This window comes from Macaca nemestrina, chromosome 20 (genome assembly GCF_043159975.1).
Source record: "Macaca nemestrina isolate mMacNem1 chromosome 20, mMacNem.hap1, whole genome shotgun sequence".
Taxonomy (NCBI): Eukaryota; Metazoa; Chordata; class Mammalia; order Primates; family Cercopithecidae; genus Macaca; species Macaca nemestrina.
This window is the reverse complement of record NC_092144.1, coordinates 11,966,168-11,977,456: the sequence shown is the minus strand read 5'-3', so window position 1 is coordinate 11,977,456 and position 11,289 is coordinate 11,966,168. Positions and strand designations below refer to the sequence as shown.

The 11,289-nt window shown below is 54.5% G+C and overlaps 1 protein-coding gene and 1 long non-coding RNA gene across 3 annotated transcripts; one reads left to right on the top strand and one right to left on the bottom strand.

Annotated features, from left to right (window-relative positions):
• Nucleotides 1–3,479: 3,479 nt before the first annotated feature.
• Nucleotides 3,480–11,254, top strand: LOC105467038 (F-box and WD repeat domain containing 9). 2 transcript variants are annotated; one of them, XM_011716356.3, is made up of 10 exons: nucleotides 3,481–3,942; nucleotides 5,172–5,311; nucleotides 5,389–5,517; nucleotides 8,357–8,469; nucleotides 8,554–8,645; nucleotides 10,067–10,215; nucleotides 10,303–10,416; nucleotides 10,549–10,638; nucleotides 10,727–10,792; nucleotides 10,874–11,254. In XM_011716356.3, the coding sequence occupies exons 1-10, from the start codon at nucleotides 3,534–3,536 to the stop codon at nucleotides 10,946–10,948; spliced, it is 1,377 nt and encodes a 458-aa protein (XP_011714658.1). In that variant the 5' UTR covers nucleotides 3,481–3,533; the 3' UTR covers nucleotides 10,949–11,254. The 2 variants fall into 2 exon arrangements, with proteins under 2 accessions (XP_011714746.1, XP_011714658.1); XM_011716444.3 differs by lacking the exon at nucleotides 10,549–10,638 and having other exon boundaries at nucleotides 3,480–3,942.
• Nucleotides 8,010–10,073, bottom strand: LOC139360209 (uncharacterized). The gene is made up of 3 exons (XR_011617404.1): nucleotides 9,485–10,073; nucleotides 8,753–8,907; nucleotides 8,010–8,278 (listed from the first exon to the last, which is right to left on the bottom strand). It is a non-coding gene; the product is annotated as an uncharacterized lncRNA (long non-coding RNA).
• Nucleotides 11,255–11,289: the final 35 nt, after the last annotated feature.

Genomic DNA, 11,289 nt, shown 5'->3' with positions numbered 1-11,289 from the left:
TTTTTTTTTTGAGACGGAGTCTCGCTCTGTCACCCAGGCTGGAGTGCAGTGGCCGGATCTCAGCTCACTGCAAGCTCCGCCTCCCGGGTTCACGCCATTCTCCTGCCTCAGCCTCCCGAGTAGCTGGGACTACAGGCGCCTGCCACCTCGCCCGGCTAAGTTTTTGTATTTTTAGTAGAGACGGAGTTTCACTGTGTTAGCCAGGATGGTCTCGATCTCCTGACCTCGTGATCCGCCCGTCTCGGCCTCCCAAAGTGCTGGGATTACAGGCTTGAGCCACCGCGCCCGGCCGGGAAATTTATTAATATTAGTTACAATTACTCAGGAAAATGAGAAGTAGTTCCAGCTGTGGGGGGGGGAAACCCACAATCTTCAGAATAAAATATTTTTTTTTGAGACCGGGTCTTGCTCTGTCACCCAGGCTGGAGTGCAGTGGCTCAAGCAATCCTCCCACCTCAGCCACCCAAGTAGCTGGGACCACAGGCGCATGCCACCATGCTGGCTAATCTTTGTATTTTTTGTAGAGGTGGTTTTCGCTATGTTGCGAAGGCTGGTCTTGAACTCCTGGGCTCAAGCTACCCACCTGCTTTAGCCTCCCAAAGTGCTGGGATTACAGATGTGGGCCACCACCCCCAGCCAGAATAAAATCTTACTGCAACCTTGTTGTGGCCCAAAGATCAACGTGAGAAAATTAAAAAATACATACATCCAATATTCAACAAATAAGGCCGGCATTCTAGTGAGAGGACAGACTATAAAAAGTGGAACTGGCCGGACGCGGTGGCGTACACCTGTAATCCCAGCACTTTGGGAGGCAGAGGCGGGCAGATCACGAGGTCAGGAGATCGAGACCATCCTGGGTAACACAGTGAAACTCCGTCTCTACTAAAAAATACAAAAAAATTAGCCGGGCGTGATGGTGGGTGCCTGTAGTCCCAGCTATTCCGGAGGCTGAGGCAGGAGAATGGCGTGAACCCGGGAGGCGGAGCTTGCAGTGAGCGGAGATCTCACCACTGTACTTCAGCCTGGGCAACAGAGGGAGACTCCGTCTCAAAAAAAAAAATAAGAAGTGGAACTGTGCCAAGTCCTATAGAGAAAAACAGAAAGGCAGAGAATGATGGGGGAAACGGTTAAAATCTTATGTAGGGTGACCTGGAAAGGCCACACTGAGATGATGTTTGAACAGAGCCACGTAGAGAAGAGTGTCAAGTAGAGGAAACAGCAAGGACTGCTCAGATGATCTATGTGGATTGGTTAGCTGCCTGACCTTGAGCAGCTGAGATTACAGGTGCCTGCCACCACGCCCGGCCAATTCTTTGTAATTTTAGTAGAGATGGGGTTTCACCATGTTGGCCAGGATGGTCTTGACCTCCTGACCTCAGGTGATTCACCCACCTTGGCCTCTCGAAATGGTGGGATTACAGTCATAAGCCACCGTGCCCAGCCAACATGCTGTTTTAAAAAGTGTGGTCAGTTGTTTTAACAAGTGTGATGTTAGGCTGGGCACGGTGGCTCACGACTGTACTCCCAGCACTTCGGGAGGCCAAGGCGGGCGGATCACGAGGTCAGGAGTTGGAGACCAGCCTGGCCAACATGGTGAAACCCCGTCTCTACTAAAAAACACAAAAATTAGCTGGGTGTGGTGGCGGGCACCTGTAATCCCAGGTACTTGGGAGGCTGAGGCAGGAGAATCGCTTGAACCCGGGAGGCGGGGTTGCAGCCAGCCGAGATCGTTCCACTGCACACCAGCCACAGCGACAGTGTGAGGCTTTGTCTCAAAAAAAAAAAAAAAAAAGTGATGTTACTGTTGAAAGTAACTTTCTGCCGGGCGCAGTGGCTCACGCCTGTAATCTCAGCACTTTGCGAGACCGAGGCGGGCGGATCAGGAGGTCAGGAGATTGAGACCATCCTGGCTAATACGGTGAAACCTGTCCCTGCTAAAAATACAAAAATTAGTTCGGCCGGGTGCGGTGGCTCACTCCTGTAATCCCAGCTCTCAGGGAGGCAGAGGTGGGAGGACAGCTTGAACCCAGGAGTTCGAGACCTGCCTGGGCAATATAGCGATACCGCGTTCTCCACAAAAAGGAAGAAGAAAGAAAAAAGCGTAAAGATTAGTTCCACGTTGTGGCACACGCCTGTAGTCCCAGCTACTCGGCAGGCTGAGGGGCAGGAGAATCGCTTGAACCCGGGAGGCTGAGGTTGCGGTGAGCCAAGATCGCGCCACTGCACTCCAGCCTGGGCGACAGAGTGAGACTCCATCTCAAAAAAAGAAAAAGGTAACTTTCCACTAGGCGCAGTCCTTCACGCCTGTAATCCTGGTACTTTGGGAGACCGAGTAGGGGGCGGATGACTTGAGCTCTGGAGTTCGAGACCAGCCTGGACAACGTAGTGAAACCCTGTCTTTACAAAAGTATACAAAGATTAGTCGGGTGTGGTGGTGCGCTCCTGTAGACCCAGCTACTTGGGGGGCCGAGGCAGAGGATCACTTGCGCCCAGGAGGCGGAGGTTGCAATGAGCCAAGCACTCCACTTGGAGGACTGCACTGCTGTCCTCCAAGGTTGGGTTGGGGAATGGGGTCTGGAGAGGTAGTTCTGAAGAAAAAAAAAAAAGTCATTTCACTGAGGCCTCTGCAGTGTAACTGCATATTTCTGGCTGTGGGAAAAGAGGCAAGAGTTCCAATCGCTACTCCTTAAACTTGGAAAGGGGCCTTTGGGTTTCTGAGCTCAGTGTCACATATAACAGATGCCTTCGATAAAGCAGTGTTTATTTTTTACAGAGCAGTATTTATGTCTCATTTAAAGAGACAGTGTCTCACTATGTTGCGCAGCCTGGAGTACAGTGGCGCAATCTTGGCTCACTGCAGTCTCCTGGGACTCAAGGGATCCTAGCCCCTCACCTTCCTGAGTAGCTGGAACTACAGGCGCGCGCCACCCCGCCTGGCTTGAGTTTCGTTTTTAGCTAGTGTTGGCTGGCTCTCCGTATCGGCACGACAAGACATGCTAGTTTAAAAAGCGCAGAAACGGCCGGGCGCGGTGGCTCAAGCCTGTAATCCCAGCACTTTGGGAGGCCGAGACGGGCGGATCACAAGGTCAGGAGATCAAGACCATCCTGGCTAACACGGTGAAACCCCGTCTCTACTAAAAATACAAAAAAATTAGCCGGGCGTGGTAGCGGGCGCCTGTAGTCCCAGCTACTCGGGAGGCTGAGGCAGGAGAATGGCGTGAACCCAGGAGGCGGAGCTTGTAGTGAGCTTAGATCGCGCCACTGCACTCCAGCCTGGGTGACAGAGCAAAGACTCCGTCTCAAAAAAAAAAAAAAAAAAAAAAGCGCAGAAACAGGAACCTGTATTTTCCAGCCTACGGCCAACGCAGTTGCAGAAGATCCTGCAAGCCGCCGGTGTTCTGTACTAAGCCAGTGTTTCACTTCGCTCGCTCGCTTCCGGTGGGCGCAGAAACGTCATCAGACAGCGCCGGAAGTGCCCTCGCGCTGCCTAGGAGACAAGACGCGAGACCGGCAGCGCCCACCCGGTCGCCATGGAGCTTCCCCTAGGGCAGTGCCATGATTCCCGCTCCTGGGACGATGACTCGGACCCAGAGTCAGAGACAGACCCAGACGCGCAGGCCGAGGCCTACGTGGCCCGCGTTCTCAGTCCGCCAAAATCCGGGCTGGCGTTCCCGCGTCCCTCGCAGCTATCCACGCCCGCCGCGTCCCCGAGCGCTTCGGAGCCTCGGGCCGCGTCCAAGGTTTCGGCCGTAAGTGAGCCAGGCCTTCTGAGCCTTCCCCCGGAGCTGCTGCTCGAGATCTGCTCCTACCTGGACGCCCGCCTCGTGCTCCACGTCCTGTCGCGCGTGTGCCACGCGCTGCGCGATCTCGTGTATGACCGTGTCACCTGGAGGCTACGCGCGCTACGCCGCGTACGCGCGCCCTACCCAGTGGTGGAAGGTGCGCGCACCCAGGGATTGGGGGCTCCCAGGTCAGGCTTGGGGCGGGGAAGAGGTGCATGGGGTGTTCTGGACACAGCCTCTGGAGCAGGCTTCGTGGCTGTCCTGGCTCAGGCTGGAGGCTGAGGTAGTTACTGGTGGTGCCGAAGCCCCTGAGGACCTCTGGGTGGACCACGAGGCAGTCAGGCACTTGGCTTCCTGAGACTGTGGTCCCTGGACGACTCAGGATCCAAATATCCTCAGGCTTGGGGTCTTGTGGTACTAAGCCCCTGACTCCTGACTGGGGATTAACACAGGGACTTGAAGCCTTAGGCTCTGGAGTTTATGCTAGGGCTCAAAGTGAGCCTAAGGATCCTCAGGTTCTGAGTCCAGCTTACAAGCTGAGACAGCACCTGTTGATGTCAAAACTTCTGAGCCCTAGAGCCTTGACCCAGTTAGGGGTGAGACAGTGGCTCTTGGCCCTGAGTTGATTGGTTCCTGAGGGAGAACAGCTTGTGACCTTTGAATCGATATTGTTGATCCTGATACAGCTGGATCCTCAGGCCCTTAAGCCAAGATGTATTACAGCTTGGGTGTTTGATACCCTTAACCTGGAAGCTTTGATTCTGCTTCCAGGTCAAGGTAATCAAACACTCAACCTTAGAGAGGAATCAGGATCACTCCGGGATCAGTGATTCTCAAGGTGTTGCCATTCAACCCCCTAGGTCAGACTCTCCCAAACAGCTTAATAAACATAGATGCTTGGACCCTGTCCATACCACTGAATCTGCATCTGGGGTTTGCATTCTGCATATTGACAAGGCTCCCTAGTTTCCAGATACTCTTTGAGGAACAGCCCCCTTGGTCCGGTTCAGATGGCTGAGGCAGGAAGGGTTAGTCATGAGGCCCCAGCTTCTATGCTGAGCCTGAGGTCAGACCTCAACATCCTGAGACCGCTGTCCCCTGAATTTGGGTTGGGGGATGGGGCCTGGAGAGGTAGTTCTGAGACCCCAGTTCCCAATTTCTGGAAATTGGAGTGAGTAGTAGTCCTAGACCTGCCTGGGAAATGGGCAGGCAGTTGGCCCCAAGACCTGAGCCTGGGTTGGCTTGGGGCGGGAGTAGGGATCTCCATGGGGTTCTGTCCAAGTCTGGTGTAGGGTGGGTTCCCTGGAAGCCAGGGTTGGGCTTGGCCAGCTGGCGTGGGTGCTAGGGTCCCTGCCCACCGGGCACCCTACTCGTGGTAACCCACAGAGAAGAACTTTGACTGGCCGGCAGCCTGCATTGCGCTGGAGGAGCACCTGTCCCGCTGGGCAGAGGATGGGCGCCGGGCCGAATACTTCTGCTTGGCCGATGGGCACCTGGCTGCCGTTGACTCAGTGCTGCTGCTCCAGGTGAGACAGGGTCTGTGGGGGGCCAGGCAGGGGTGGGCCAGGGTGGCCCTGACAACATCACCTTGCTCCCTTTCCAGGGTGGGTCACTCTGTCTGTCGGGCTCCCGAGATCGCACTGTCAACTTGTGGGACCTGCGGCAGCTGGGGACGGAGCCCAGCCAGGTTCTGGTCAAGACCTTGGGTACTAAGCGGAATAGTACCCACGAGGTGAGGGGTCAGGTGGGGATAGGAGGTGTGAGGCCTGAGTACGGTATCTTGGTTAAGGCCCCAGGTTTTGGTACAGGATCACACAGATTTGAATCTGACTTTTCTATCCTTGGTGTGACTTTGGGTGAGATCTGTGTCTTCTCCGTGCCTCAGTTTCTACTTCTGTCCAGTGGGTGATTAGCATGAGGATGAAGGAGATGCATTATGCATTAATGTGGACATACATTAAGCTCAGTCTTTTTTTTTTTTTTTTTGAGATGGAGTCCTGCTTTGTCACCCAGGCTGGAGTGCAGTGGTATGATCTCAGCTCACTGCAACCTCTGCCTCCCGGGTTCAAGCGATTCTCCTGCCTCAGCCTCCCAAGTAGCTGAGACTACAGGTGCATGCCACCACACCTGGCTAATTTTTTTTTTTTTTTTTTTTTTGAGATGGAGTCTCACTTTGTTGCTAGGCTGGAGTGTGGTGGTGCGATCTTGGCTCACTGAAACCTCCGCCTCCCAGGTTCAAGCAATTCTCTTGCCTCAGCCTCCTGAGTAGCTGGGACTACAGGTGCCCTGCCATCATGCCCAGCTAATGTTTGTATTTTTAGTAGAGACGGGGTTTCACCATGTTGGCCAGGATGTTCTCCATCTCCAGACCTCATGATCTGCCTGCCTCAGCCTCCCAAAGTGCTGGGATTACAGGCATGAGCCACCCGGCCTTTATTTATATAGTTTTTGAGAGAATCTCGCTCTGTCACCCAAGCTGGAGTGCAATGGCATGATCTCGGCCCACTGCAACCTCTGCCTCCGGGGTTCAAGTGATTCTCCTGCCTCAGCCTCCCAAGTAGCTGGGATTGCAGGTGCCTGCCACCATGCCCAGCTAATTTTTTTTAATGGAATCTCACTCTGTTGCTCAGGCTGTAGTGCAGTGGCACAATCTCAGCTTACTGCAACCTCGCCTCCTGAGCAGCTGGAATTATAGGCATGTGCCACCATGCCCAGCTAATTTTTTGTATGTGTGTGTATATATATATATATGTGTGTGTATATATATGTTTTTTTTTATTAATCTTTAGTAGACACAAGGTTTCGCCATGTTGGCCAGGCTGGTCTCAAACTCCTGGCCTCAAGTTATCTGCCTGCCTTAGCCTCCCAAAGTGCTAGGATTACAGGCATGAGCCACGGTGCCCGGCCAAGCTCAGGCTCTGACACACAGTAGGTGCTCAATAGATGTCAGGTACACCTTGAGAGGCCCAGTGCAGAGCAGTTATGAGACTGCCCTTAGAGATCAGCCGACTCTGAGCATGACTGTCATCTCGTGAGAAGTGACTGTGGAGGAGCATCTCTACCAGTCGCTAAGGTGGTCAGGCCGGTGGCTGAGAGCTCGGGCTTGGGGCCAGGTTGCTGGGTTCAAATTCACACTGTGCTGCTTCCTGGCTGTGTGACCTTGAGTGAGAAACTCAACCTCTCTGGGGCCCAGTTTCCCCATTTGTAAAATGAGATACATGATAGTGCCCTCCTCTGTGGGACTGGTGGGCAGTAAGTCAGCATCCACCACCCTGTGCGTATTAGCTCCTGAGGCAAGGGATGTTTTCTGCCCAATTTGCTGATGAATGAACTGAGGGAGGTGATACGGTTTGCCAGGTCAAAGTAGAGGCCATACTCTTAATCACTTGTCATGGGGCTTCAAACCACCACTGGTGCTGAGTCTCTGCAAAACTTGACTTAGAAATGTTATTGGGCCAGGGTGCAGTTAGTTGCTCAGGCCTGTAATCCTAACACTTCGGGAGGCTGAGGCAGGAGGACTGCTTGAACCCAGGAGTTTGAGACCAGCCTGGGCAACATGGGAGACTCTGACTCTACAAAAAATACCAAAAAATTATCCGGGTGTGGTGGCCGGCACCTGTAGTCCCAGCTACTCGGGAGGCTGAGGCAGGAGAACGGCGTGACCCTGGGAGGCAGAGCTTGCTGTGAGCCAGGATCACGTCACTGCACTCCAGCCTGGGAGACAGAGCAAGACTCTGTCTCAAAAAAAAAAAAAAAAAAAAAAAAAAAATTAGCAGAGCATAGTGGCATGCGCCTGTAGTTCTAGCTCTTTGGGAAGCTGTGGTACAAGGATCACTTGAGCCTGGGAGGTGGAGGCCGCAGTGAGCCATGATCGCACCACTGCATTCGTGCCTGGGTGACAGAGCAAGACATCATCTCAAAAAAAAAAAAAAAAGTGTTTCTGTGCCAGGCACAGTGGCTCACACCTGTAATCCCAGCACTTTGGGAGGCTGAGGCGGGTGGATCACCTGAGGTTGGGAGTTTGAGACCAGCCTGGCCAACATGGTGAAACCCCGACTCTACTAATAATACAAAAATTAGCCGGGCGTGGTGGCACAAGCATGTAATCCCAGCTACTAGGGAGGCTAAGGCGGGAGAATCACTTAAACCCAGAAGGCGGAGGTTGCAGTGAGCCAAGATCAAGCCACTGCACTCCAGCCTGGATGACAAGAGTGAAATTCCGTCCCCCCCCAAAAAAAAAAAAGTTTCTGGGTGGGGTGTGAAGTCAGGCTGACCTATGGACACAAACTTTAATCTGTAATCAACTGGAACTTGCTCTGGGTTCTTGCTCTGGGTTCCTTCCTCTGACCCTTGATTTTGTCGTCTGTGCAATGGGGATGATCACCTGGAGCCAAAGTTGGGTATTGTACTTACTGCAGCATCTATCACAGTGGGCATTGGGGAGGAAGAGCTGTGTGGCTTTGGGTGAGTCTCTTGACCTCTCTGAGCCTTACCTGCAAAAACACAACAATCCCAGTCTGGGACCCCCCATGGGCTGTGGCAGGTGTGTGACTGCTGCTCCCATCCCACAGGGCTGGGTGTGGTCACTGGCAGCGCAGGACCACCGCGTGTGCTCTGGCTCCTGGGACAGCACAGTGAAGCTCTGGGACCTGGCAGCAGATGGGCAGCAGTTCGGCGAGATAAAGTGTGAGGGGGTCTGGGCAGGGGATCTGGGGGGATAGGACCCTGCCCGGCCACAGCCAAAGCCCTGTGGTCTGTGTGTCCCCAGGACCAGCTCAGCCGTGCTGTGCCTCTCCTACCTGTCTGACGTCCTGGTGACTGGCACCTATGACAAGAAGGTGGCCATCTATGACCCCAGAGGTGGGCCAAGAATCCTGGGGCCCAGGTTGGGAGATGTCATGTTGGGGAAGGAGACAATGGGGCTTCACAGCCTGGCTGGGGTCATAGTCACATAACCACATACTCACCACTCGGAGTGGCCGTGCTGTGCTGGTACAATATAGGCAACTTGGGCAGCGGGTGCAGATGAAGTTTGGGCAGCCCTGGGGGCCGGTTAGAATCCTGGCTGTCCCACTTCCTACCTGTGTGACCCCCAGACAAGCTTGAAGCTCGGTTTCCCCATCTGTGAAATCCAGATAATAATACCACGCCAGCCCCATGGGTTAATGGGGGAAGATGATAATAGTAACAGTGGTAGATTAAGTATATTTTTTTATGCTGGGTGTGGTGGTGCCCACCTCTAGTCCCAGCGACTCCGCAGGCTGAGGCAGGAGGATTGCTTCAGCCTAGGAATTTGAGTTCAACCTGGGCAACATAGTGAGACCCCCATATCTAAATGAAAAGTAATTAAAAATATATAAATAAATTCATTTACATAAGCACCTAGAAGGAACACTGCCTGGAACGTAAGTATTTTCTGTTATTTATCCATTCATTTTTTTTTTCTTTTGTTTTTTTTTTTTTTTTTTTTGAGATGGAGTCTCACTGTTACCCAGGCTGGAGTGCAGTGGCGCGATCTCAGCTCACCGCAACCTCCACCTCCTGGGTTTAAGCGACTCTCCTTCCTCAGCCTCCCGAGTAGCTGGGATTACAGGAGACTGCCACCATGCCTGGCTAATTTTTGAAATTTTAGTAGAGACGAGGTTTCACCATGTTGGCCAGGCTGGTCATGAACTCCTGACCTCAGGTGATCCACCCACCTTGGCTTCCCAAAGTACAGGGATTATAGGCGTGAGCCACTGTGCCTGGCCATTTTTCTTTTTTTTCAAATAGAGACGGGGTCTTGCCACGTTTCCCAGGCTGATCTTGAACTCCTGAGCTCAGGTGATCTGCCCGTATCAGCCTCCCAAAGTTCCGAGATTACAGGTGTGACCCACTGTGCCCGGCCTATTTATTCATTCTTCTTTTGTTAATTGAAGGGGCAGTGTACCTTGTCCAGGCAGAGCTGGAGCAGGGCTGCGGGATAGAGGCATGTTTCATGGCAACCTGAGGGTGGATGCAAAACTGAGACCCCCTTGGTCAGCTCTGTGCTAAGAACAATAGATGGGATCGGAGGAGGGATATGGGATGGGGACCGGGATGGGCAGAAGCCTGGGGCTCCTGTGGAGGCCTGGGTTTAGCTGAGGTGGCAGAGGAGAGAGGGGTCACTCTGTGGGGTAGGGGAATGAGCAGATCGAGGGTTTTGCCGGACAGGATGGAGACACGGGATGCTCCCATGGGCTGGGAGAGGGGGCCTTCAAGGGGCTCTGATATCCCTCCTCCCCGGCCCATCACCCATGAAGCCAGCCCAGCCCTGTTGAAGTGCCAGCAACTACACTCCAGACCCGTGCTGGCCCTGATGGCGGATGACCAGCACATCATCTCAGGCAGCGAGGACCGCACCCTGGTAGTGGTTGACCGCCGAGCCAACAGAGTCCTGCAGCGTCTGCAGGTGGGCCCTCCCCAGGGGCCTGGAGAGATGGGGACTGTCGCAGGCCCAGCACGGCCTGAGCTGTCCTGTCCCTTGTCCCTCTCATAGCTGGACTCTTACCTGCTCTGCATGTCCTACCAGGAACCCCAGCTCTGGGCTGGTGACAACCACGGCCTGCTGCACGTCTTCGTCAACCGCAACGGCTGCCTGCAGCTTATCCGGGTCTGCTGGAGCTCCTGCCCCTGCCTGTTCCTCCCCCTGGGCCTCCTTCCTACCCCTGAGCCCCTGGTGGTGTGGGGGAGGGTGGGCCTTGGGAGAGCCTCGCCTGAGTGTTTCCTGATCCCCTTCCCGCAGTCCTTTGACGTGGGCCACAGCTTTCCCATCACTGGGATCCAGTACTCAGTGGGAGCCTTGTACACCACATCCACTGACAGGTCCATCCGGGTGAGGCTCCTGCCCAGTCCCTGCCCCTCCCCCACCTCCCATCAGCCAGGGGCATACCTCTTGACCTTGGCCCATTGCCCCTCACCAGGTGCACGTGCCTACAGACCCACCAAGGACCATCTGCACCCGAAAGTACGACAGTACGCTCAATAGGGTAAGGTCCTGCCCCATGTGCCCTGCCCAGCTGGCCAGAGCGCCATCGTCCCTGACTCCTCATGTCCTTCCCCGGTCCCAGGTCTGTGCTGAGGGCAACCTCGTGGTGGCCGGCTCTGGGGACGTGTCGCTAGAGGTCTGGAGGCTGCCGGCCTGAGCAGGTGGATGTGGATGTGGATACTGCCTACCGGAGGCTGGGCTTCCTCCTCTGTTCTTGGGGGACCATCCCCAATGTTGGTGCTGCCTCCGCCCCCGCCCCGCAGGCCTAGGGCACAAGGAGTCCTGGCCACGTTCGGGTGAGGGTCCTGGCCTGGGCCCTATGCCTGGGGGAAGGGTGAAGTTGGGGTTCAGGCCCACCCAGGGGGCCGCGCCCCGCTCTTGGGCCCTGGTTTTGTTATGATTTGGATGCCCTGCTCTCAGGTGAGAGCAAAGGAGAAATAAACCTGACATGTTGGTGCTTGGGCCTGAAGTGTGAGTGTGGTTAGCCTGCTGGGGCTC

Coding starts and splice junctions, on each gene's coding strand:
- LOC105467038 (XM_011716356.3), top strand. CDS start 3,534: ATGGAGCTTCCCCTAGGGCAGTGCCATGATTCCCGCTCCTGGGACGAT. Junction 8,646..10,066: donor GGCCATCTATGACCCCAGAG/GTGGGCCAAGAA, acceptor TCACCCATGAAG/CCAGCCCAGCCCTGTTGAAG. Junction 10,793..10,873: donor ACGACAGTACGCTCAATAGG/GTAAGGTCCTGC, acceptor CCCCGGTCCCAG/GTCTGTGCTGAGGGCAACCT.